The sequence below is a fragment of the Falco punctatus genome (genome assembly GCF_963210335.1).
Source record: "Falco punctatus genome assembly, chromosome: 3".
In the NCBI taxonomy this organism is placed as follows: domain Eukaryota; kingdom Metazoa; phylum Chordata; class Aves; order Falconiformes; family Falconidae; genus Falco; species Falco punctatus.
The window spans coordinates 118,793,939-118,820,260 of NC_137582.1; the positions used below are offsets into that span (position 1 = coordinate 118,793,939).

Sequence of the window (26,322 nt, forward strand, 5' to 3'; positions counted from 1 at the left end):
CATGCAGCACCCTGTGCCTCACCAAAGTGACTTCAAGGGCGTAGCTGCTGTGCAGTCTCTCCCCTCCTGATGCCAGGCTGCGTGGTCTCCCACTTTAGGGGAGTTCTAATCAAGAAACCAGAAATCTTGTATTTCCTTTTTCCTTCCCTTTTCCTTTTGTGCTATTAAGCATTGTGGTAGATTTATTCCACCACACTTACAGCATCCTCTTCATCTCATTATTTTAAATTCTGTGAACACCGAGGGAACTCTCTCTTCCACCTGAGGCTCCACAGCACGCTCCTCTGCCCTGCTCAGGCTGCCCAGCTTCCAGAGATCCCTCTGCCTTCCTCCTTTCCTGCATCCCCAGCAAGACACGTTCCGTGCTGGTGGAGTATTTACCGCAGTGCAAAGTGACAGAGAACAGCCTCATAAAGTGAAATAACTGATGGGTCCACTGCATCAGATGTGGTGGAGAAAAAACTTTCCTTGGTGAATTAGCACAGCCCAGCTTGCGATTTAAAACCTGAAAGTACCGAGGGGTTTGCAATCCCCCCAGACCGTGTGCTGCAGATAGTCTGTATTGTGGCAGCCGGCGAAGGGTGACCTGCAGTGACGCTGCACACCACAGCACCGCTCTCAGATGTCCTGCAGCGGTGGCAGGACCACTGACTGCGTTCTAGAGCCCCAGAGCTCGGGTGATGGAGAAGCACAAGCCTAGCCAACATCACCCGGGGGCCGTACCCACACAATCCATGCCTTTGGAAGCCCAGTCCTTCCTGCTGTTTTCCAGGTCACAATGCTTTCCTGAATGTCCCAGGCCCCAGGAGACAAACCCAAATATGCCAGTTGCTCCCCCAGTGCTTCACAATTCTGATTTTATTCTGTGAATTTGAGCCCGCACTGAGGGGTGCTGGCTGTTGGCTGGGGCACAGCAACAAAACCCAAAGTCTGACCAGGTCCCTGGGCTAAAATATTGAATAATACAGATACAGCAATGGCCAGTATTTGCTTCCCTCTTATTCACACTGCTGCATAGGTTGAGCAATTTGGTGTGTGCAGGGGGAAGTTCAGAGCAGCACTGGGGATTGCCTCTGACGCACGGGTACCGCACGGCTCTCCTCAGCGGTGGCTGCAACCGAATGGCATTTTCCTGATTATCTTCCCTCCCAGAAATAACAGAGCAGCTGTGTCCATATTTGTGTGTTTGTGCACAATGTCTTGCTACAGATTTAAAGCACCAGGGCTGGTGCTGCCAGGTAGCACTTGACATGGCGAGTGTCTCGTAGTGCAAACCTGAGAAACGAAGCTGTAATGTCAGAGGAAGGTTCCCTGCGGGACAGCACAGCAAAGGGGGGTCAGCAGGAGTCAGAAGCAAAAGGGGTTAAGAGAGGCAGTCGCAGAGAAAAGCTGGTGCTGGAGCAAAGAGAAGGCAGTGAACTGAGCCTTCCACCTGCTTTAAAAGCTCTTGCTTGTGGTAAGGACCTGCATCTATTTTAGGCTTTATTGTAAGTGATAAATACCAGCACATTATCTCTGTTTTTACTGTTAATGAACAACAGTAGTAAGGCAGGAAGCCCCAGCACAGCTGAATCCCCTCTACATCAGCCCAAGCGGAGTCGATCCCTGCCTGACAAAGCAAGCTGGAGGCTCTCAGGGGCACAGAAGCCACAGTATTCGCTGGTGGAGTGTCAGGATCCCCCATGCAGTCACGGCAAACAGCAACATCTGCAGTCGCAGCAACTTCTATTCTCATGGCTTTAAGACAACCAGCACTCCTCATTTCACATCTATTCCCTTTGGCAACATCACCATAGCGCAGTTTTTATCCTTGTGTTCAGCCCTCAGCTCCTCTCCAACATTTGCCTCTCTCCCCCCCTTGCCCATTGAGTTCTGGTGCTTTCAACTCGTTATCTGCCTTACCCAGAGACTTCCACCAGCCTGCCTTCTAAGTGTGCGAAGGAAAAAAAAAAAAGTCTAGACAGCATCACATTAAACCTCTAGCCAAAATGAGGGAAAGGAGATTGCACAGCACAACTGGTGGAGAAACGCAATACGTTGGATTACGAGGCTTAATGCTTGCTACAAACAGGCTGTGCAGTGTCGGGTTTTATTTGATATTGTGTCTCCGTGAGAGACTCCTGCATCATAGCTATTCTGGCAGAGCTGCTCCATGCAAATGCTTGGAAATTAGGGATGATAGCGAATACAAGAAAGCAGCGGTGAGGAGCGGGAAGGAGGAAGGTGGCCAGGAACACCCAGGCAGGGTGGGAGCTGGCGAGGCAGTGCCCTCTGCTGATGCTGGGCCCGCAGGCTGAGCTGCCAGCCCTGCAGGGACTTGGGGCATCACACTGACAAGAGATGAGAGAAGGAAAAGCTAGATTTCATTTAGGATTGCTAATTTAGTGAAACCACTGATCTGTACCAAAGGAGCACTTTATTTACCAGAACAAGAGAGACCCAGCTTTGCTGGAGATTGAATTACATTTAGTATTGTTCTGTGTCAAGAAGGCTATACAGAAATCTTTTCATAATATCAACCTCTGTTTAGTTTCATCAATAAAAACATGCAGAGATGGAGAAATGAAGGTTGAAGCGGTGGCGGTGGATTTGCACCTGCTGGTGATAAAAGCAGAAGGGGCAAGGCAGCAGGAGCAGGCAGCAGGAGCAGGCAGCGCTCGTGGCGAAGGCCGGTGTCCCCCGGCGCAGGGGCAGGTGCCAGGTACAGGGCAGAGCAGCCTCCGGCTGCGCACACAAGGTGCACGCAGGCTCCTTCCCCACTCGAGTCCTGCATGAATCTGCCCACGGGGGATGCCAGCGTGCTGGTGCAGCCGGGGGAATGTGCCCGCCCCGAGGAAGCAGCCCAGCACTAAGTAGGTCTGTTTATTTTGGCGGTACTCCTGCCCTATGATGAATGAAGGTCTATTTTTTCCTGGTTTGTGGTTTGATCTTAATTTCCTGTATGAAGTTCTCAAGAGGATGCCAAGATCAAATAATTAGACTATTCTGCGATAAAGAGGTAACATTGTTATTCAAATGTATTCAGAATTAATTTACCACCAAACAATTTACACTGCCACCGTTGTATCCTCCTGAAATTACTGGAATACGTTATCTGACATGCAAAGCATCTCATGACCTGAAATAACTTTATCAACCATTAAATGCTTGCGCAATAGGTGCGTGGTCACAGAAATACGCATTGAAATGCAGCAGAAGCCACAAAGGCAATAGCGTGGTTTAAAAACGGGTAGAACAAAACAAACAAAAGCACTTTATTTGCAACAGTAAACACACAGAGAGCAGAATCCCGGAGCAGCCCCCCAGCGTGCTGGGCCCTGGCAGGGCTGGGGGCCAGACCCTCACCGCAGGCACCCCTGCGAGATGCCGTCGGTGCCGCTGCAGATGCACACCCGCAGCGCGCAGGGCTGGGCTGAGCCTGCTCCTGGGTCTCGCCTACGTGCCCCTTGGCCAGGGGAAACCCAGCGGCTTTCTGCGGGCTCGTACGCCGAAGTGGGGGGCAGACGGCGGGGCTGGGGGCAGCCAGGCTGCCGCAGGGATGATTCCCCCGATTAATGATCTCTGAGCCTGCGGGCTGGTCTCAGGTGCTGTGAAGCTGCTTCTCTGAAGCTGTTTGCTTCGGGGAGGGGGAAGCGTATCGATCTTAGTGCAATTCCTGCCCGCTCCTACCCCGCCATGTTTCATCACCTCAGCAGCCAGGGCCGAAACCCCTCCTTGCTTCGCCCAGGCCGCGGGCGGGGGCTCGGGCACGGCCAAGGCAGCGCCTGCCGCGGGGCTCAGCCCGGGGGGCTCGGCCAGCCCGCAAACCCGCGGGGCAGGCGTCTTGGAGAGGGTGAAAAGGCCAGTCTCGGCCAGCATGTCCCCCGCTTGGGTGAGCAGCCCCCCCAGCCCGGCGTGCCCGGGCTCAGCCCCGCTCTCACCCGGTGCCGTCCAGCGCTGGCGCCCCGGCTGCGGCCGCTGGGCTCTCCGGCCACCCTGGCCCAGGGGACCCGGCCAGCCCGGCCAGCCAGCGTGAGCTGGGCAGAAAAACGGGCACGCTGCCTTTCTGAGGGCTCCCCCTCCAGCATCCACACACCCCACCGCCGTGCAGCTCCCAGCCCGGCGGACACTGCTTTTTTCAGCTTGGAAAAGCCTGCTTTTGCCTTTATTTTTAAAAAATGAAACTTCGCTTGCAGAGTGTGGGAAGGTGATTCCAAAATAAAATTCCAGACAGGCATAATAAGCCTCAGAAAAGCCAATCACACCGAGGAGGATCATTATCCACAGAATTTGTTTTCTACGTATTTATATAAAATAATCAATGATATTTTTTTCCACGCAGACTCCAGTTTGATTGTCTTTTCTGTGTTACTTGCAAATCATACAAACAATCGATGTCCTGACCCCTTCTCTATGCAAACACAGCTTAGAAAGAGACTACAAGAAATAAAATCCAATAAATTCCTCCATGCAGGACTGTTTGTTTAAAAGCTTAGCTGGAGCCCAATCCTGTTCACAACAACTTCAGTGGTACAAGAGTGGGACTGTCAAACATGCTTGAGGTGTTGTTATTCCCACAAATATCAGCGGGAATATAACATCAGTAAAAAAAACCCAGAACAAAAGGAATAACCCAGAGGTGAAGGTGATCTCTTTTAAAATGCAGAAAGCAAAATGAAGCCCCTCCCAGGTACAGTGCACTTCTCTTGCAGAGGAAGGGCAAGGTGAGCATGCAAGCCGGGGTTTGGGGTGACCCTAGTGTTGGGTAGGCTGGGGACCCTGCCTGTCACCACCCACCCACAGGGGGGGTGGCCAAGGGGGTGGCGGAGGGGGTGGCAGGCTCTCCTTGCAGGAGCAGGGGTGGCCAAAGGAAACAATGGCATGGGGGCTGCACAGTTTTGGTGCCACCTCCTCAGCAGCACTTGAATAGAAACTAACCCCTAATCAACAAATGCAATACTAAAATTGGATTGACAACTCCTGTGGTCTATTTTTGACTATTACTTATTAATTCCAAACTGCTGGCATCCATCTGATCTGCCACGTATATGTTGCTAACACATCATCCATCAAAATAATCACTCTGAGTAATTTCTGATGATGCTTCAGCAAAACATGGCAATTGAAATCGGTCTGCTATGAAACGCCACTTCAGGCTCCACGTGTGACACCGTTTCCAGTCATCCCGCGTTGCTTTGTTAGGGCCGGTGCCATCAGGCTCTACAAAATGGCATCAAGCTCTCATCTGTCACTTTGAAGGGGTGCTACTACTGCTTTTTAATCTAAGAGAAAGGTTAGATAAATAGGCTATCTACAGTAGCTTAATCATCTTGCACTCACTGCTTTTACTATATGAGGGGCATGATATTGCAAATACTCAGCTGCTCAGTGCAGCACTTAATAACAGGTATAATCTCACTGATCTCATCCGCAGTCAGGGCTGGCAGCATCACAGACTACCTCTCAGTCACAGTGGTGTAAACACGGAGCAACTCCACTCACACCGTCACGGTTATCTGTCTTATTCCGGTATAAACTTGGAGCTGAATCGAGCACTTTGAGTGTGCAGCAGATCTAGATGGTGTTTTCTGATACAGTATTTTCAAATATTTTACAGACTGCTTAATAAACAAACTGTTGTTGAATAATATTGTAATTAAAGCAAGGCCGTTCCTGTGGAAGGCACGGCAGTGCTGGCAGAGGCGGTGCACAGCAGTGCTCCCGTGGCGGGCAGCCCTGCCTGCCTGCCTGCCTGCACGCCACCTCACTGCGTTTGCACCAGCCCAACGTTTGCACCAGCCCAGCACAAGCATCCCCTCACCCTGCTCCTGGGGCATCCTCTGAGCCGAGCCAGGGAGCTCCAGGGAAAGGGGAGCAGAGCTCCAGCAAAATGCAGTGATTTCGGTGAAGGGCTGGCAGCACTTTCTGGGTTGAAAGCTCCTCTATCCTTTTGTGCAATTGCTTTGAGCCATCTAGAAAATCCATTTTCAGGACAACTGAAGCACCTGGACTTGAGACTAAACATCTCCACAGAACCACAGAGATACTCCTGGGCCTGAACAGCTCCCACGAGCGACACTGGTATTCCCAGGGGTCTCAGCACCCACCCACCCAAGCAACTTCAGCCCATTCTCCTGCCAGCACCAGCTCGCTCAGCAGCAGCCCCTTGCACGCCTCCTCCGGAGCGTCAGCCCGGCACCACGCTGGCTCTGCCCACCCAGCATCAGGCCGCTGCTGCCAAGCTGAAAGCAAGACGAGCCACAAGCCCAGCACCCCAGCTGTGACAGGACCCCCTGGGCACACAGCTTAGGGTCCTGACAGGTATCTGTACCCTGGGACCCCTTGGAAAGAGAGATGCTCCCGCGGTGCTGTGGTGCTCTCAGGGTGCAGGGGACAGGCTGGTGATAAACGAGGGGGCTCTGCCACAGCTCGGTGGGATGCCTCGCCCCTGCTCATGCTCCATCAGCAGCAACGGGAGCTTTCCTGGGAAGGGGTTTCTTGTGGCACAAAACATTTCCAGCTGTTCCGGGCTGTGGCTGAGCATACCAAGCACCTCAGCTCCAGTAAAAGTTCCGTGGCCACCGGGGCCCAGGGGCAGGTCCAGGAACCTTTTCCAGCAACATTTCTGGTACTACAAACATGCACAGGACCACATCTGCCTGCAGTGTCTTTTTCATAGAAGTCCAGGGGAAAGCAGATGTTGACCCTGCAGGAATCCAGCCCTTGCCTGCGAGACGATCTGGGACATACAGTTGCTCAAAACCGTGCTGGAGGTGACAGTGTCTCACTTCAGAGAGCAGCTGTCCCTCAGGAGTGGCATTTTTCTCTCCCTGGCTTTAACATTGCTGCTGTGCAGTTGCACTGGGATGAATAAGAACCATTTTCCCACTTCAAATATTCACAAATTATTCAGTTTTCACTAGTTTCTCTTGATTAGAATTTGATCACTGAAAAGACAGGTAAACCTGTCCTTATAATTTTTAGTGAGCAGACAGCAAATCCCTGGGAGTGTGTACCGATGGCAAAGTACATGGGGTGTAACAGAAAATCAGTGCTGTTCTTTACATGACATGCTTAAAACAAGTATCTCGTTTAATTAGAAAAAGAAAGATTGTAGACTCTTTCCCAAGCTTTTATCTGTGCAATTACTTTATGTAACATGATTAAAAATTAATTTTCCCTAGAACCTCAGCAATTTAATGAAACACGCCTGGCCCTCAGCAGCAGCTGCGGTGGAGCCAGCCCACTGGCATCCTCCCGGCAGCAGGGCTGGGTGATGTGGGGCCCCCCAGGCTCTGTCCCTTGAGCTGGGCGCTTCTGGCCCTGGGTCAAAGCACCCCTGCACAGCACCTCTATTGTAGCAGGCTCAACACCTCTCCTCACAGTGGCACAGCACCCCTCCTTGCACTGGCACAGCACCTCTCGTTGCACCGGGCACCGCAGCCCTCCTTGTAGCAGGCTCAACATTCCGCTTCTCTGGGCACTCAGCATCCCCCCTCTCTGGGGGCTCGACATCCCCCCCCTCCAAGCACTGAGCATCTCCCCTCTCCAGGGTCTCAGCATCTCCCCTCTCTGGGCACTCAGCATCTCCCCTCTCCAGAGGCTCAGCATCCCCCACTCTCTGGGGGCTCAGCATCCCCTTGTTCCAGGGGCTCAGCATCCTCTCTCTCTCTGAAGGCTCAGCATCCCCTTGCTCCAGGGGCTCAGCACCTCCCTTCTCCAGGCGCTCAGCGTCCCCTTGTTCCAGGGGCTCAGCATCCCACCTCTCTGAAGGCTCAGCATCTCCCCTCTCCGGGCGCTCAGCATCCCCCCTCTCCGGGGGCTGAGCACCCCCGCTCTCCTCTTTGCACGGTGCCCAGCACCCCTCCGCACCGTGCCCAGGCGGCTGTGGCACCGGGCGCTGCCCCCGCGGCAGCGGCACAGCCCCGCTCCGTGCCGGGACGCGGCCCCGGGCAGCGCGTCCCCCGCCCCGGCCCCGCTCCGCGAACTTGGCCGCGCCGCTGCCGGCCCGTCCCCGCGGGGAGAGGCGGCCTTACCGATCCGGATGACATGCGGCATCCCGTGCGAGCACTGCCCCCAGAAGCCGCCGACCAGGAGCGCTGCCCAGTATTCCCAGAGCACGCCGCGGAGCGCCGGCCAGAGATGGGGCATCGTTGGGGCGGGCGCGGGCCGGCGCGGCCCTACGGCCCCAGGGGCAGCGGGGGGGCGGGCGGCAGCTGCCCGGGGCTCAGGCGGAGCGGCCGGTGGGCGCCGAGGCCGGACCGCTCATGGCACATCTTAGTGCGGCCCCGCCGGCCCGTCCCGCGGCAGCCGCTCCGTGCAGAGCCGAGCCGAGCCGAGCCGAGCCGAGCCGAGCCGAGCCGAGCCGAGCCGAGCCGTGCGGTGCCGGTGCCGGTGCCGGTCGGGCGGCACCTGCGGAGCCGGGGCTGCCGGTGCGCCCGCAGGAGCGGCTCTGTCCCCTCCTACCACTGATGCGCGCGGCTCGCGCAAAGCCCCGGAGTGGAGCGTGAACACACACACACACACACACACACACTGACACACTCACACCGACACCCCCCACCCCCCCGACACGCACCGGCACCGACACGCTGCACCCGCCCGCTCCCCCGCGGCGAGGCCAGCGCCGTCGGGAGCGCGGAGCGGGGTCCACCGGGGGTCCCGGCAGTCCCTCTGCCCCCTCCGCCCCGACGCCCCCCCCTCGTTCCCGAGCCCCCGGGGGTGCCGCTGGCCCTTATGTCCCCGCTGGCCCCCGTGTCCCGGCCGCCGGGCGCGGCGGGGCAGCATCGCTCGGGCCGGGCCGGGCCGGGCCGGGCCGGGCGGGGGTCGGGCGGTGTGTCCCCCCGACGGGCGCCCAGCCCGGGCTCCGCAGCCGGGAGTTTAATGACCTCGGTGACAGAGACAAAGGGCTGCCCGTGAAGCCGAGAAGTAGGCTGCTTTGTCAACTTGCTGGGCTAGGCTAGGGCGAATTTATTTTTTCTCATTTAAATAATTTGATCTATTCCATCATTTCCAACCGCTCCCATTTGCCAGCTGTCTGCTAACTACATCGCCTGGAACATCTGAAGAGCAAATCTTTAATTTTCTTACAAACATGCTATTACTCTCTATCTGTTCATCTTTTTAATTTTCCTTGCCCTGCGCTTTCCCCAGCAGCGAGCCCGGAGCTGGCTGCTGTCCTGTGCCCAGCCCGTGCCAGCCTCCCTTTGCCTCAGCGTGTGAGCTGGAGGGGAGGTCGTGGGCAAATCATTATTGGTCTAAAACTCAAAAAAGTTCTGGGGTGTCACATCTGACAGCAGACAGCTTGCCCACTGCCCACTGCAGGGTGGGGGGACCCCCTTTGTGCCCATCGCAGTGGTGCCTGGTCTCCTGTACTGCAGGAGCATTGGGGTTTGGCCAGGGTCTCTGATACCATCAGCATCACGGAATGGTAAGGAAAAGCTGGAAGAGTCTCTGGGGGTCTGCACGCCCGTGGCAGGCCCAGCCCCTCCTGGAGATGCTGGCGTGACCCTTCCTATGGGCACCCGCTGCCGTGGCCTGATGCGTGCTGCCTTGGGGGTGGTGGGCAGGTGCCCCTGAGCGTCACCTGGATCCTCAGTGTTGCAGCACCACGCAGGAGGCTTTTTCTTACTCCCACCTAAGAGCCAGGCCAGAGCGGCAAAGGCGCTGCTCAGCATCTTCAAAGCGCCGAGCAGAAGTTCGGTCTCGGAGGAGATCTGCTGTTGCTGTTTGCTGTGGGCAGGGCTGAGGCTCCAGCTTCCACCAGGAAATCTTACCAGCTGTCAAAGGCAGGTACAGAAAAAGGAGTCTCATATTAAGGATATTTTTATCCCTCACGACACCAAAAAGGAAAAGATTTAGCAAAAGAGCATGGAAGAAATGTTCTTTACTTACTGCTCAAATGAAGGACAGCGGTTTCTGTGAACTTGTTACAAAATTAAATGTCACAACCTGGTGAATTTTTGCACCTGGAGATAAAAAAAGCCCCATAAACCTACTGGGAGGGAGAGGGCAGAGAGGGCTGTTTCATTTGTGGCTGCTCTTTACTTTTTGCAGACTCTAGTACATAGCAAAGAGATTTGATTTTCAGTAACTTGGGACAAGAGGTTCAGATTTTGCAGACTGTTAAAATTAAAATGTAGCTAGGGTGATATATTTTGTTAGTTTATTAGTGCTGAGATGCTGCTTCTTGCTTTTCTGCTGGCGCTGGGCACTAATAAGGCTCTAACCTTTGCTTCAGCCTCCGGATCCTAATGCAGTACCGGCACAAATAGTTTGTTTCTTATGATCTTATTTGAGTAGTGTCTGATGGGTGTATGGAGGTCATGAATAGTCCTCGTCATGTATGTAGGTCAGAGAAGGAAGTCTGTGCTGCTCAAAGGGCAGGCCAGGAGCAATCGTTTATTGGGAGTCAGGCAGCAAACGGAGCCATGCGTGCCTGGGCAGCAGGCAGAGGTGGGCTCTGCAGCTGCAGGTCTCTTTCTTAGGTGTTTCTGTGGCCTTTCTTTGCCAAAGATCCCAAGTGTGTGGGTTGTGTTTTCCTTCCTTACTATTCCTGAGTTCCTGTGCTGTCCCCCAGCCCTGTCCCTCGCATATGGCTTGGCCATGCTCCTGGCAGTGTCCTGCTGCCCTCCAAGGGGATCCCTGTCATGATTAAAAAGAGGGTAAACTACTCTTGGATGTTGCACCATACTTGCCTTGCATTTCCCTCCCCACCCCCACAAAGACTATTTGACCTTGTATATTCCCTGTGGATGTGCTGCACTGGGGTCCACACCTGCAAGCAACGGCCGTTACCCATTAGGCCAGGCTCTCCATCAGCTGTGGTGGAGCTAGGTCGTTAGCATATAATTATAGCAAAGACAAAATGGCTGAAAAAGAAGAGAACGTATCTTAAGACTAACAGAGCGTTTGGCGGGGCCAGAGCTCCATCCTGGGGCAACCACACAGGTAAGCACTGCCCAGTGCTGCTCGGGGTGGGATGCTGGGCTGGCCCACGTGGCCAGCGGGTCCTTGGGATGCTCGGCTGGGGGGAAGTTGGTCCTTACTTGAGAACCTGCAGCTGTTCCTTCCTGAAGGACAATCAAATGTAGCAGAAGGGTTTTGGTGGTGTTCCTTGATTTGTTACAGCGATGCTAAAAATGTATTTGCCCAGTTCACAACCCCTGTGAAAATAGCTTTAATGTGGCAATCCATCATTTTATAGTATATCAATTAGTGCTAATTCTCTGCTGTATTTATAACTCGTGGGCATGGTGTACCATTTAGAAGTTGTTTGGTTATTCCTGATTTGTTATGAAGCTGTTAGGAAGGGTTAGGGTTTCGTGCTGCCTTCTTCACAGTGAATGCATGTGGTATTTAGAGCTCCATTTATTACACAAGTAGGACTGATAATTGTGTACAGTTTATGGTTTTTTTTATATACATAAAGATCTCGGTTCTCTCATACAAATAAAGCTGTAGATTTATGGATTTTCTAAAGACTACGGAGGTAAGACTTTTTATTTTCAAGTATGAAAAGGAACTGCTTACAAAAGTGGAAAAAAATGTTGGAATTATTAATGTCTAGGGAAAAATGCTGATTGACGAAGGACCTTTTCAAATTAGATTCATGCTTCGGAGCAGCAGCAGAAGTATGAACCTTGCAGAAAGAGACGTAAGCATTTCTATAGCTATGGCGTTTTCCCATGCTAATGAAGAAAAAGAGGCTTCTCTTTATTTTTTTAATGGTATCTAAACTGGTTCATTTGAATTAGCTGCATCCACATGCATTTTGTTTAGATTTATATGCATCAGGTGTAATATAACCACAATCAATGTGAGTTATGAGGCCCAGTGCTCACATTAACGAGATTCATGTGCCAAAATACGGCAGAGTAAATGCACGGGCACTGGCAAATGCAGATTTCTGGGACTTGAGTGCCCTCTGCTGAAACAGTCCCAGCTAGCCCTTGGCTTTGACACCCAGCAGCTTGATTGATGGGTTGCTAAATTAAATTTAAGCCTGCGGTTCACAAGTTCACCCATGATGAAGAATCCCTCCTTTCTTCCCTCCCCTGTCTGATCATGCACTCATTTCTTCTCCCTGCTCTTCTTTTAACACTCTGGTTTTAATTCTGACTCCTCCTGCAGCTCTACATATGTCACGGTAGATTTTCTTTTTTTTTTTTTTTTTTTTTTTTTAATGGCAAGTTTAGATACAGTAAGGATTCCTTCTGAAATAATCATCTGGGGAGCTGCAATCGTGCCAAGGGCTGCCGGAGGCTGGGTACGGCAGCACCCACAGGGAGGAGCCCCCTTTGCCCCAAGGGTCTGGGGGCTGCTCAGGGCTTTGTTACTGCAAAGGACATTAACTCCCTGCAAGTGGACGGGATGAGGCAGTGATGCCACCCGCCTGCTAGGAGCTCTTTGCAAAGCAAACAGCAAGAAACCACATTTACCCCCCCAAGCTTATTGTAATTTTGTGGTAGGTTTTGCTTGTTGGGGAGGAGCGGAAAAATTTCCCCTTCCTACTCAGCGTTCCACCCACAATTGGAGAAGCATTGTGTTTTGCCCGCAGCCCGAGCAGGGGTTTCTCTTGCTGCAGCGATGCTCTGCTCTCAGCAAGGCTCGGGGTGACGACAGAGGCACCAGGCACCCCTGCATCCCCCACTGCAGGGTGAGAGATGAAGAAAACACCAGAAACTGTTTGTTTCTTGTACAACATGATGCTGGACATATGATTTGGAAGTCTGGAGACTTCCCACTTGTTAAATTTTTATCAGGTTTATTCCCTCTAAATCGTGACCAAATCACAGGCTGCTTGGGGTTGGAAGGGACCTCTGGAGACCATCTGGTCCAGCCCCGTGCTAGAGCAGGATCACCTCGAGCAGGTTTCACGGGGGGGTTTGAGTGTTTTGCGGCATGGGCTGCTCCGTATGGCTTCGGCCAGCGAGGCAGGTGGGGCAGGCGTCGGAGCAGGTAGGGAAATGTGGTTTTTTTTCTGCAATCTGTGTTAGAGTAATGCTCCTAGAAGAATTGTTGCTCCTCTACACTGCATATATTTGTGTTGGAACATACTGTGGTGTAATAGCTGGTTTGAAATGTATCCAGTTCTGCTGAATATATTATTGTGAAAGTCAGGCAAACGCACTGGGAGAATGTGAGCTCCTGTCAAACCAGAGAGCAGGAACGCTCTGCAGAAACTGTGAAAATGAGAAGGGAGTTGGTACCAACTGCTTAGCTCCTGCTCTCATACAGGGATGTTTACAGGGGGCTGTTGCTACAGGCAAACTCGGATCAGAACCATGTGTGGGGCCCGTGAGTCTGAACAGATCACAAGGCTTCTTCCCTCCTGGCCGGGAAGCAGTTGGCATCGCCCGCCCTTGTGCCTGCCCCGTCCTCGCAGCGAGCGCCTGGTGCGGGCACAGGAGCCCAGCACCGGGCTGGGTCCCAGTGGGTCCCGGCTGTTGGCTGGTTTCTGCCAGAGCTGGCGGCAGCAGGTAGGAGGTTTTGTCCCTGATGTCCCCAGGCTGGCAGGAGGTGGGAAGTGGCTTTTCCTTCACCCTAGTGGTATTTGCATCACCAGTTTCTTTCACTGTCCCCTTTCCATCTGGGGCAGAGCTGAGGGGCTAGACAAGAACCGCACAGCCCTTAATAAAGCAATGACGACTAGAGCAGTTTGCCAGGCTTTCCTGCCTGGAGCTGGGTTTAACTAGGGCTAATGGAGGCTCTTTGAATGAGAAAATAACAAGGAGGGGCAGCGGGGAGGGGGAACCTTGGGGTTTTGGTTTTTTTTTTTTACTTGGTTATGCTGCAATTTGCCCTATCTGAGGGTCCCATCCTGTCTCACAGCGGTGGCACGCATGCAGTGGGAGCCCAGCTGGGTCTTTGCACTGGCAGCAGCAGCAACTCTGCCATACGGGGGGTACATGCTCTTGGAGGTCTGGCTGCTTCCACCTGGGAGGCGACAGCAGAAATGTAGGACCCTTGGCTGGTGGGAGGCTGTGGGAGGGGGTTCAGCAACATGTCGATGCTGGGGCAGCCACGTCTGCGCGAGCTCTCACAGCGGGACCCTCGCTGGGCACCTCGCCGGCAGGGCCGCCTTTGATCAGCTGCTTCTTTTGATGTGGTCTTGATTTTGAACCTGGAGATGGGCTGGTACTCTCTCCGAGAGACCAGGCTGTGCGCTTCCCAGCATCCGCACCCACAGTCACCCGAGGCAGCAGAAACTTGGGAGAAGGCAAAGAGCTGCCCAGCCATTTTGGACGTGATGTAGTGGTGGTGAGCAGGGATGGAGCCGCCTCGGTGCCCAGAGGGGGAAAGCATCCCGCTGGGCATGCGAGCGGAGCCGCGCGTGCCCCCGGCTGCTTGTCAGCCTTCTACGGCAGCCGGCAGATTTGTACAATTGTAGCATGTTGTATAGGCTGAAAAGGGCAACAGGGAACAAATGAATAAGTAAGACCAGTTTAAATTATTATCTTTATCACGCCACATGTTCGTCTCCTGACAGCAGAAGCTGTTTTGGCCAGTCAGTTCCATCAAGTGCTCCTTTTTCTGTGCTGCAATATAATCTTTTGAACTAGGCTGAGTGGAAATACATATTTGTGGCAGGCAGTCTTTGCATGTATTTTTTCATCTTTCTGCAAAGGTAGAAAATGATCTTTCTTTCTTAAAAAAAGAAAAGCCCTCTATCTTTAGGATTGGTGGGAGAAGCCATTTGCAACTGATGGGTGTAAATTATGCCTGCTTATTCAGAAAAGAAAATTAGAGACTGCAGAATTAGACTCTGCTTGCAATTATCTTTATATGGAACCAGTTTACAAAAAAATTTGGTATGATCCTTGGCTTTCTGATAAATTCTCACATGATTTGTTTTCAACGTGTTGGCTTTGAAGTGTGGTCCGTTGTATGAATCCCAGGAAGGGTATCTCTGCTTTTCTCCTGTACAAGTATACCAACTGGCTGAGCAGAAGGTTGGTCACCTGCCAGCCTGTGAGTGCACAGGGCACTTTACTACCCACATGTCTAATTACCCATGCAAAGATTTGGAATGAGTTGTTAATACCTTTTTTTTTCTCTATGCATGCAAAGGGCAAGAAAAGAGCATGTTATTTCGAATGCCTGTTAAAATCGGACTTCAGTGGAATTATGCTGGGAATTAATTTGGCCAGCTGCAGTCAGGCTTGCTTCCCCCCCCCCCAATTCCCTTGCAAGTTCAGGCCTGTTTCCAATTCACAATTTCTTGGTTGTTCCAGCACATTCAGAGGAAGTTTAAATGTTGGGCGGGGAAGCTGTGGCTGGATCTGACCATACCTAGTCCGAAAAAACAAGGCACGACGAGGCACCTTCCTAGGGGCGTCTAGGGGATGAGGAGGTTCCTGCCTAGGGAAGGGCACGGGATGGCCGGGAGAAAACTGCTTCCCCACAGCAGCGGGCTTGGCCATGGGCAAGATGCTGGGAAAGACTGAGGTGTGTGAAACGTGTGGAGGCAAAAATTGGGGGTGGGGTGGGAATGTCCTGGCCCTGAGCTACTGTGTGAGCTCACCTTTGGGATGGGGGGTAGGAAAGAGGGAGGAGGGGGTGGGAGGGGGAGGAGGAGGTACCATGTTGTGCTCTGAGGAGACCTGGGGGGCTGTGATGTCCAGGTGCCAGGTAAATACCAGGATCATCTGAACTCTGCATTCACTTGGCGCCCCCCAAACATTGCCATACAATTTCAGCTTAAAACCCCAGGCTTCATAACATTTGCAAAACATGCTTTTCCCACCCTGCTGCCTGGATAACGTGTTGGCAATTCATGAGGCCACGCGTGGCCCTGACTGTATCCTGCCTGTTGCCACCACGGGCTGTGGTGAGCTCAGTGCCCACCCTCCACACAGGGCTGGGGGTGCTCGGCAGAGCTGGGGGTGGGCAGCAGCGCTGGGGCCGGTGCAGGGGGTGAGAAACTGCTCACAAATCTTCCTACTTGGTTTTTCAAAGCTGCTGCATGTGACTAAACTGTGTGCCAGTGAAAACGGTGCTGCCTGTCTCCAAACGCGTCTGCACGGATGCAGGCAGTCAGAGAGGGATGACCTCTCCATGGCTGCCGTCACCAGCATGTGCCTCCCGACTGGGTCAGGAGATGCGAGGAGACCTGCCCGCAGCCAGCCCCTGCGGCGTGGGCTTCCAGGGGCCGCCTTTTAAGCTGATGCAAGACTTCTTTTAAAACTGATGCTAAACTGGACCATTGCACTAGTTAAATACTCGTTATTCATGGCTGTCGGTGCCTGGGCACAAGGTTAATTTTGGCACTTTCCAGCTTAGCAAGCAATGAAAGCTCTGTGTTTTCCCCTGCTGAAGGGGTTTGTGCAGCACATCGTATTTGTGGATTGAAAGGGGAGTGTGGGAGGCTTCCCGCGTACGTTGCAGTCCTTTTTGCAGGAAGAGAGAAATGCTGCTTTTTATTATCTTTTTTTAAGTCTGATGTTTATTTGATATTTTAAAGGTGTTAAGAAAACAGAGAAAATGAATTTCAAAAGATAGAAAACAAACTGGTTTTTGAAATGTGCCTTGTAAGCTGTTTGCTGGCTTTCCCAGTTTGTCCAAGCTGCCCCAGTAACTCTGGTGATGGATGCACTGGCTGGACTGGCCGTGCTGGTGTCCGGCTGATGCCAATGGAGACTGGCACCAGCTGCCCCTGGAAGGTTTGTGCCAACGAGCAACTTCAGCAACTGCTGACTTCATAGAAGAGCTGAAAGTTGACATGCCTCAGGCCATGCTGAGTGTGGGTTTTTTTATTTTTTTACTTTTTTTTAATTGTAAACCATTTTCAGAAGCTTCCTTTGGCTGTGCAGCAGATGCAGGGCTCAAAATTCACCCAGGGTTTCCAGATTAACACGATGGTTCATGCTGTGAGAGCTGGAGGGATGAGAAAGATCCAACTGGAAACAAAAGCAGTGAGAGACCTGAAACTGGGTGGCCTTCGAGCTGGAAAGGGCTGCTCTGCCTTTAGCCCTTCAGCACGAACCAAGCACAAGGCATGTGGCTCTGAATTTGTTCATGTTTTATTTCCAAGTCTGGCTTGCACCTGGAAAGACTATCAAATTGATCTCCTTTATGAGCCGGTAATTGCTGGAAGCATCCTGTTCAGCGCAGCAGAGGGGGACCAGGCTGTGGCATCTTGAAGTGGTGGGGTCCCCATCCCCAGAGGTATTTAAAAGACATGCAGATGTGGCGCTCAGGGACAGGGTTTAGTGGTGGGCTTGGCAGTGACAGGTTAACATCGGACTCGATGATCTTAAAGGCCTTTTTCGGCCTAAACATTTCTATGGGTTTGTGGGTGAGCACTTGCTGGTTGGGTTTTTACCCCCAGTTCAGCCAATGGGGCCCCCAAATGCAGGTGGGGCAGGAGGAAGCTACAAACCCATCTGTGAATTTTCGGTCGACTTTACTCTGGGGACACCTTGTCCCTTGCTCCGACGCCCAGCAGCAGCTGAGGAGGTGCCTTGTACGGGACTTAGTTATTTTCTTGTCATGACTCTAAATCTGAATCTGGAATACCTTATTTAAATTTCATTGCTGCTATTTCTATGCATCTCTTCTGTTTGGTGATGAGACAGAAAAATAATATTTTAAAGCCCCATCAGCTCTGTTTTACTTGGTACTAAGACCTGCTTAATTTTAGACAGTGTACGCAAAAAATCTTCACTAGACTTTATCTGTGCTCTGCGTGGCCTTCCACTTCATGGTGGGAACATGACTTGCATATTGAAACCTGGTGTGAAAAAACCCTAGGAAAAATAACGAACCTCTTGTTATAGTTTATTTCCATAACTTTCTATGGGAGATGCCTGCTTTTTTCAAATGTAAAAGAAAACCCAGAACTGCGTCCAGTAAACATGCGATATTTAAAGGGCTTGTATATAGAGGAGTACTTTGTGTGGGCTTTTTTAAAATATAAAAGCAAAAAGTGAATAATTTTGCATAACTATTTTTGTTTTATAAGCACTCCCTGGGGGAAGAGAGAGCAAGGTCTTGCTAAAATTATGCATTCTGCACAATTTTTTTATTTGGTCAAAATCCTACTTTTTTTTTTTTTAATCCCTGAGGCACTTCAGTGCATGTAAGGCTCTGCTGGCTGTGGCGATGCCTGCTCTGTCCCGAGCCGGGTGCGGAGTGGGGGGGGCTGGCTGTATGCTGGACTGTGACTTTTTAATAAATGAAGGCCAAAGTCCCATGAAATCAATCAATCGGCACTTGTCTGCACGTCACACCTAAGGGAACGGGGAAGTCAGGTGCCTTTATGTTTCGATTGGAGGTGAATATATATCTTTCCCAGAAAGCAGTCACAATTCTCATATCCTACTCTCACATATTTCAGTGAGATACAGACTGAAAGTGGGCGGGAGAGAAATGTTCCAGCTCTGCCCTCCTGGCGCCCGCTGGGCTCCAATGCTGGCCGCGGGAGGATGTGGCCCCGGAGAGATGCAATTACACACCCTCATGTTAACAGTTTAAAGATCAAGTAAGGAGTAGTTTGACTAGAGATTAAATATAAAGATACCCATTTATGAATTGGGGAGAGAAAAAAAAAAAAAAGAAAAAAAGAACAACCCTCCAAGTAGATTAAAGTCTTGCAGAACTGACTAATAAATCAACTGCTGGTGAAGCGTGGCAGCCTTGTCTGCCACTCTGAAGTGGCTAAGGACAGGTTTAATAACGCTTTACAATTCAGAGGCTGAATGAAGAGCAAGCAAAGAGAGGGCAGCACAGCCACTGCCTCCCTGAAGGCAACAAAAAGGGACTCGGGAACGAGCACAAGCCTTGGCTGGGGGTGGACGAGGTGACCCCCGGGACCCCCTCCGCACCCGCTCCCCCTTGGTCCGTCCAGCTGGAGGCAGAGCAGTGAGGGGAGCACCCTGCCGAGTAGGTACCGAGTTTGGGCTGAGACCTTCTGGGTGAAGGTGAGAAATGCTGAAGGCATCTAGGATTAAGGGGAAAATCTTGGAGCTTTGCTTGTATGTGCTCGCTCGTTATTTGTGTTGCAGTAATGAGCAGCACCGCTACGGCACAGTCACAGACCGGTGCTCGAGCAGCCCGGGCACTGTCGGAAGAGCTTAGGGCCACGCACAAGGGAATAAGATGATGGATATGTAATTTTGCTTTATAATTTTAGCTTGTTAGCTAAGACTTAGGACTCTTCTATGGCACAGGCTGCCTCTTAGTGCTGGGCTTTCAAAACAGGGGTGAAGGGACTTCCCCTCTCTAGGCAAAAGCATGGTGCAATGTCAAATCGACTGTGGTCTGCAGTGGGGACCAGTTGGGAAGCAAACGTTCCCAGAGTTTGTTGAGAAAGGCTCACCCGTATTGCAACCAGTAAAGTATATATTTTAGGATTTTGGCTTTTTCCAGAAGAGCACAAATGCACCTTGTCCTATTTACTGCAATTTACTAGTTAGCTGAAAGTAACTAATAAGCTGTCAAAGCCTTTGGGAAGTATTCCTTGGAGAGAAAGCTGCTGCTGTGCTGCTGCTAAGACTGGAGGTTCTCATCTGCCTTCAGTGAAGTGTCTGTAGATGCTCCTTAACTTGCATCAAAGCATAACCCACCCCTTGTATCGCTTTCATAGTGAAAAGAAAATATCACAATATGATCCTCGCAGGGGCTTATGATCTGTCCATCATGCGCAGGATAACAGCAGGAGCACATTTACTTTTCTGAAAGAAAAGGCTTTGGTGAACCTGGCTTGTGTTCACGTGCTACAGCTGCACAGCTGGAAGGTGCTCAATAGAACAGGCTGGAATTTTGATCTGGTCCTTCCTGGGCGAGGAATTTATATATGGCAGGGAGTCCTTGCAAATACCCAGCAGAAGTGGGTTCTGTGATTACTGAAACATCAGATCCTTGGGTTGTTTCACCAGTTTGTTGCATTACTCTCCATTACACGGCTGGGAAAATGAACCTTATGGAAGCAGGTGCAGCTACTGCTAGATAAGAGATGTCATTCACCTCAGCAGCAGCCTATTGCTTTTATTGGGTGCATGCTTTTAGCAACCGAGTCTTAGGGGTGGGGAGGCAGTGGCATTAATTGCTGGCTCAGGGAGCAAACAGCTCTAGGTGAAGTCAAGGGTGATCAACCTCAGCTAGACAGCCATTTCCCAGGAGATGCTCTATGCCAAGGGTACCTCTTGCTATAAATTGCTTTGGATGTTTGAATATAGACCTCTTATAAACTCGAGCACTGCACAGGACACTTGTGTCCTCACACTGCCATCATGCCCTCAATCACTGAATTTTTCAAGGTCATAGCAAGAGCCTGTAGTAATCCAGAATTAAATGCAGTTTGTTCCACGACCATAATTTTACCTTGTCTTTGCACCCAGTTTTCGGAATGCTTTTTCTGTTCTGTCCTGCGGGGCACTCCCAGGTCCAGCACAGCACGGATGCATTGGAAGCATCCTGAGCAATATGCAGGCACAAACTGGTTGTTTCTGCAGTGTGCTCTCAGGACCTGCTAAAAGACAAAGAGCCTGGTGCTGAGAGCCCACTGGCAAGCAATGCACTCGGGCCCCCATTAAAAACAGCAGAACAAGTTTAATCTCTGGATGGCAGGGAAGCTTGCATTGTCAGCATTGTTTGATCCAAGTTTTAAAGGCAAAATTGAAATCATTCTTCACCAGGATCAACACATTGATCTCTAGAAAAGAACACTTGTAAATAACCTCCTTGAGAATGTGTCACCCTCTTTCTCCTCCAAACCCTACTCCTCTGTGAGAAGGGCAATCCCCAAGGATGCTCCAAAAGCAAGAAGGAGAATAAGCAGAAATGGCCTCGGGGAATTTCTCTCTCTCATTCCTCCTCCTCCAGTCCACCACTGAACGCACACATCACATGCTCCAGATCACAAACCATTAAAAAGGAAAATTACTAACGCTCTCCTTTCTCCTTTCCCAAGAAGGGCTGCCTCGCTTTCCTAACCGGTTCACCTCTGCCTTTGAAGGAGGTGCTGGGCAGGCCAGTGGCAGAGCCCGGGACGATGGGCCCGCAGGCTGTGTGCCCAGGCTGGCTCCTGAGCAAGGGCTGGCTGGGTTCAGGTGCCGGGGCTGTCCCCGGACCGCTGGCAGGACGCCTTGTAATGCAGCACCCCTGCTTTCCCTCTTCTCAGAGTCATGATTCAATGCTTCAGTGAGGCATCTTTCATGCTTCCTGTAACGTGAAGCAATCTCCTTGTTTATGCTGTGTTTCTTGTTGACTCTCTCGCAGTGCGAGGTGTGCCTGCAGCCAGCCTCGGGGGCTCGGGGCTTCATCCCTTAGCCACATCAAGAATTTTTATTTTTTCCACCTGGTAAAGCAAGAAGGGCAAGGCACAGCCTCTGCACTCTTTGCCAATTATTTGAAATTACAGACCACAGAGTTTCATTTCCCCTCAATCAGGCAGCAGTTCAAACCACCACCACCTCCTATTTTCCAAATCCTTGTGTCTCTCTGTGCTCTGAGGAAACCCAGCCTCGTGGGTGGCTCATCCCTCCTTGTGCTGTGGCACACGTGTCGTGGTTTAACCCTGGCTGGCACCCCAGCCCCACGCAGCCGCTCGCTCACTCCCCCCAGCCAGGGGCATGGGAAGGAGGATCGGAGAGGAATGTAAAACGCGAGGGTTGAGATAAGAACAATTTAATAGGTAAAGCAGAAGCCGTGCACACAAGCCAAGCCAAGCAAGGAATTCATTCTCCACTCCCCATGGGCAGGTGTTGGGCCATCCCCAGGGCAGCAGGGCTCCATCACGTGTGACAGTTACTCAGGAAAACAAACGCCATAATGCCAAATGTCCCCCCCTTCCTCCTCCTTCCCCCAGTTTATATACTCACCATGATGTCATATGGTACGGAACAGCCCTTTGGCTGGCTTGGGTCACCTGTCCTGGCTGTGTCCCCTCCCAATTTCCCGTGTCCCCCCCCAGCCTTCTGGCTGGCAGGGCCCAAGGAACCAAAAAGTCCTTGATTTAGCATAAACATCACCCAGCAACAAATAAAAACTCAGCACATTATCAACATTGTTCTCACATCAGAGCCAAAACACAGCGCTGTACGAACTGCTAAGAAGAAAATTAACTCTATCCCAGCTGAAACCAGGACAGCACATCAGCAGGAATAAGGGCACCATCACCCATGGCTTTTGGTGTGGTGCTGTGGAGACAACGCGGTGCTGGGGCACCAAGGTCTGGGTGCAGGTTTGCCTTCCCCTCGGTGCTGGGCGCACGCCGTGTGCTCCCCAATAACATTGGCAAGGTCGCAGCGCAGCCTTCGGGGGAGAACGAATGATCCTCTGCTGGGATCAATAGGATGTTTTTAGGAGTAGCTAATTGGAAGGAAAAGCAGCTGATGTTAGATGTGCTCTAAGCATAAGATTTCCCTGGCAGGGTTAGATATATCTAGGGCATCTAACTGTCGGGGAGTTATGATTTCATTTCTTCCTCACCAAATGAGACATAATAACCACTCTCAGCATTTGGAAATTGCACTGAAAATGGCAAAGTTTGTAACCTGGAGAATTAAAAATTGGTTTGGTTTTTTTTTTTTATTAGTAAAAACTAATGTTTTTTTTAAAAATCTCCATGGTAAACTTTGTTGGAATGGGTTGTGGGGGCGCGTGTCCCACCTGTGTGGCTTGTTGGCATAAGCTCTGTGAACATCTCTTGGAGCTTTGACCTTAAAGTCAAAATTTGACAATCCTTAAGGACAAATTTGACCTTGCAAGGTGCTGAGCCCTTCAGGTTTGATCTTCAAGTATCTTTTGACTCCAATTCATTAGCTTTAAGTTAAGAACATGTTTAAATGATTTGTGGAATTGAACCCAGCCCATGTGATTCACAAATGAGATATATTTCCATGGGGCATCTTTTCCCCTCAGGTTTGTTGGATTGTAAACAGGTCTGAGGGGATGCTGTGGCAGTTGCTACGACCTACTTCAGAGCAGGGACTGGGTGAGTCTCCAGCGGCTCTGCACTGATTAACAGTGCCTTTCTAAATATGTACACTTCCACTTGAATGTAATTTTCCTGTAAGGAGGGGGAAAAAAAAATCAGTGTTGTGTAATGGGGACAAATGTACAGGAAGAGCATCTTTAACAGTGATCTGCATCTAATTCATGCTCTCCTCTGAACAAGGAGGAGGAGGTTTCCTCTCTCGCCCTCCTCATCTGATACAAATCTGTCTGACCAGAACCAGGACTGAACTCACTGAGGATTCTCCCTGGCAACATGTAGCATTTGGTTACGTGTTGTTCCAAAATTAATGTATTCTAGCTTTCCTATTGATCTGGAAGGGTTGTCTGAGATGGATTGGGGGGATGGAGGATGTTGGTATTGGGGTGGGGGGGTGGGGGGGCGGGGAAACTAGTCTAATTTTATTTTTTTTTTAAGAAAGCTGTATCTATATTTGAAATGATCACGATGCATTTCCAGAATAAAATCTCAGTAGGAAGCGTGGAGCTGCTGGCAGGGACAACTGGCAGGGACAAGGGCAGAGCGGCTGCTGCGGTGGCTGGGCTGGCTGCAGGGCGGCCGGGCTCCCCGCAGAAGGGGCTTGCTGCCAGCCCTCTCTCCCCAGGCTGCCGCCCGGGGGCTGGGGGACATGGCCCAAAGCAGAGCCTGGCAAAGCCTGGCTTGCCTTCCCACAGCACGCTGTGCCGCTCGGCCAGCGCCAGCCTCACCGGGGCAAGCGAACCGCTTGCCTTTCTGGAAGCCTTGCAGAGAACAGCTGAGAGATCCCCATGTTTGTGTACCTGTGGATCCCAGCACCTACAGATTGGGGTGAATAGATATAGGAAAACACAAGCGGGAAATGAAGAAGAATGCACGATTTGGAAATAAAATGAAGTTCTCTTTAATATGAAGCACTTCAAAAATAGCTTTGTCACTTTTACTCACAAAGGAAGTTATTGTGGTGAAATTACGTTATCATCTCGTGCTGGTTTTAAAAACCACACTGTGCCTCCTGGGGAAAAGTGACTGCAAAAAGCTCTTTGTTTTTTCCTTGGAAAAATGATGCTGTGAGGATGTGTGTTTTCAGTCAATGGGGGCTCATAACTAATGGATCAGAAAAGTTTAGAAGCCAGCAACAAACTGGAGGCATTAATAACTGTTGCTTTCAAGTCAATGGAATTGATCAGCAAATTCAGTTTATTTCTGAATGATCATTGTAGAAAAGTGGAAAGCAAACCAATACTTAAAGATGTACCTGTGAGCAATAATACATGATTGCAGGCTTTGGCAAGCTGGGTAGCAGAAAAAGGGCTGGATGACATAACAGATCATTCATAATTGTCAACCAAATTGCATAGCTGGTATTGAGCTTCATAAAATGAACCTTAAGAGGCATTTCTTATTGATTCTTGTTTCGTTAGAAACAATATAAGGCTGCCTTAAAGAACTGAGAACAGGCTGCAATTGATTCTCTTTCCTTTTGAGCAAATTCCAGTAGAATTCGATACTTGATTTTAATTTAGGATTTATTAATGCATTTTCTTTCTCTTCCAATTCCCTGTTACTATAGGAGGTTGCTGGAAGCTGAAGTAAAACTTGGGAAAAGTTTACGCCAAAGGGCACAAGCTCCATTGAAACTGGCTATTCCACAGATTCTTTAGAGAGGGGGAAAAAATAGGATAAATTCAGAGTCCGATATGAATCTTACAGGTCAGAGGCTACTGATTTTTTGGCAGGTATGCAGGGTGTGCTACCACCACCTTCCCAATTCATTTCTGATCCTCTGCCCAAACACTGAGATTATTGCCAGTTTCTCCTCGCTGTCCTTCCTCTGTGGTGAAGTTATTACCGTTAAACCTTTTATTTGTGACATACCAGGCCCGTATTTGCAAGCAGAGTGCTGCCTAGCTCAGATGTCTCGTTCCTAGACAACTGTTAGGCTTTTATGGGAAAATACCCTTGTTTTAAGCAGAACGGTGTTTCTGTAGGTGTTGGCTTCAAGGGAGTTGGTTAGTCATCCCAGCCTAACCGGGACACCTTCCCTAGAGCCCGAGGGAAGGCTGCGGCGCGCAGCTCCCTGGCCCCATGCCCCCCGTGCCGGCACACTCCGTCTCTGCCAGCATCTCCGTGTTTTTGCTGGTTTCACACAAAGGGGAGAGTTATGAGGGGGCAGCTCCTTCCCCAGCCGCCTGACGAAATCCCCAGTAACCTGCCATTAGTTGCTGTTGGGGACCAGCAGTGCCTGCAGGGAGGCTGGGAAGAGGCTGGGAAGAGGAAGAGGCTGACTTGTGCTGCCGCGTTGCTGTGGCTCTGCGGGAGCAGAGCAGCACCTGGGGCTCCGCAGGGCTTGGACTGCAGCCCATCTGGATCCCAACACCCTTCCCAGAGCTGGGGGTGCTTGGGGTGCTAGGGCTGTCACTGGACAGCTTCAGGATCAGCTCCTTAGCAAGACAACAAGCTCTCAGGTTTGCTTTCAAGTCCTGGAAAAAGTGGGGATGCCCTGTCTCTACAAGGGGATGACAAGTTTGATGAGACGGGTGTTTAGGCTTGGCTTTACCAGCATCCTAAAGCTCTGCAGCCTGGCAGGGTAACGGATAGCGCCGTGTCTGAAAAGGCCGGCCTGTTTTACAGCAAACTCACAAGATGCCTGAACCGCTGGGACTGAAATGGAGGTGCCTGGAGCCGCGGGGCGCTGAGGGGTGCAATGTGCTGTCGGCAGGGCCTTGTTCCCAACGGCCCGTGTGGGTGAATAACGCTGTGAGGTGGCTTTTCTGTGTCGCTTCAGCACTGTCCCGGAACGTAAATGTGGTGGGGCTTTGTGACCTGTGGTCCTTGCTCTGCCCCCCTGCGGGGGGGGGCAGAGGGGGGATGCTCCTGCAAAGACTCAGACTTTACACAGGTTCATGAGAAGCGTTTGAGCCGGGGGGTTTCCCCTGTGCACTTGGCTTTCCCTCCCCAGTGCCAAATAATGATGTTACTGCTTCCACTTGTGTGATTCATTTTCCATGCTTGCTTCTAAACAGATCTATTTGCTCTTCCATTTCTCCATTGCTAGATAATAAATATACAGTCCCTCATCCATGAAGGTTACACATCTATTCTTCCTCCTCAAAACCAGAGGCGAAGCCTGTAAGACCTAATATTATTTAAAGTCCTCCTTACATGAAAGAGATGTAATCACCCTTCACAGGTGAGGTATTCTGAGGGATTCATTTCACATTATTCTACATTAAACTGGTTCACTGTAAATTTTTAGTGCCTGCTGTTAGGAGAAGGCAGGTGGGACGAGGCAAGGCTTGCTGCCCGCTGCGCTCTGCGGTGGGGCTGCTCCAGGTACCCACAGATGTGCTCGTCACGGGGTGCTGATTCCCCAGACCGTGGAAGTGATTCCTCACTTTTATCTG

The 26,322-nt window shown here is 51.1% G+C and overlaps 1 protein-coding gene and 1 long non-coding RNA gene across 2 annotated transcripts in view; one reads left to right on the top strand and one right to left on the bottom strand.

Annotated features, from left to right (window-relative positions):
• Window positions 1-15,594, bottom strand: part of GRIK3 (glutamate ionotropic receptor kainate type subunit 3) — a 127,611-nt gene extending 112,017 nt beyond the window's left edge. The window contains exon 1 of the mRNA XM_080381962.1: window positions 8,016-15,594. Coding sequence (XP_080238088.1) covers window positions 8,016-8,130 — 115 coding nt within the window. The 5' untranslated portion in view covers window positions 8,131-15,594. The remainder of the gene's footprint in view (window positions 1-8,015) is intronic.
• Window positions 1-26,322, top strand: part of LOC308061682 — a 529,572-nt gene that overhangs the window by 232,348 nt on the left and 270,902 nt on the right. The gene's annotated exons all lie outside the window — the stretch shown is intronic.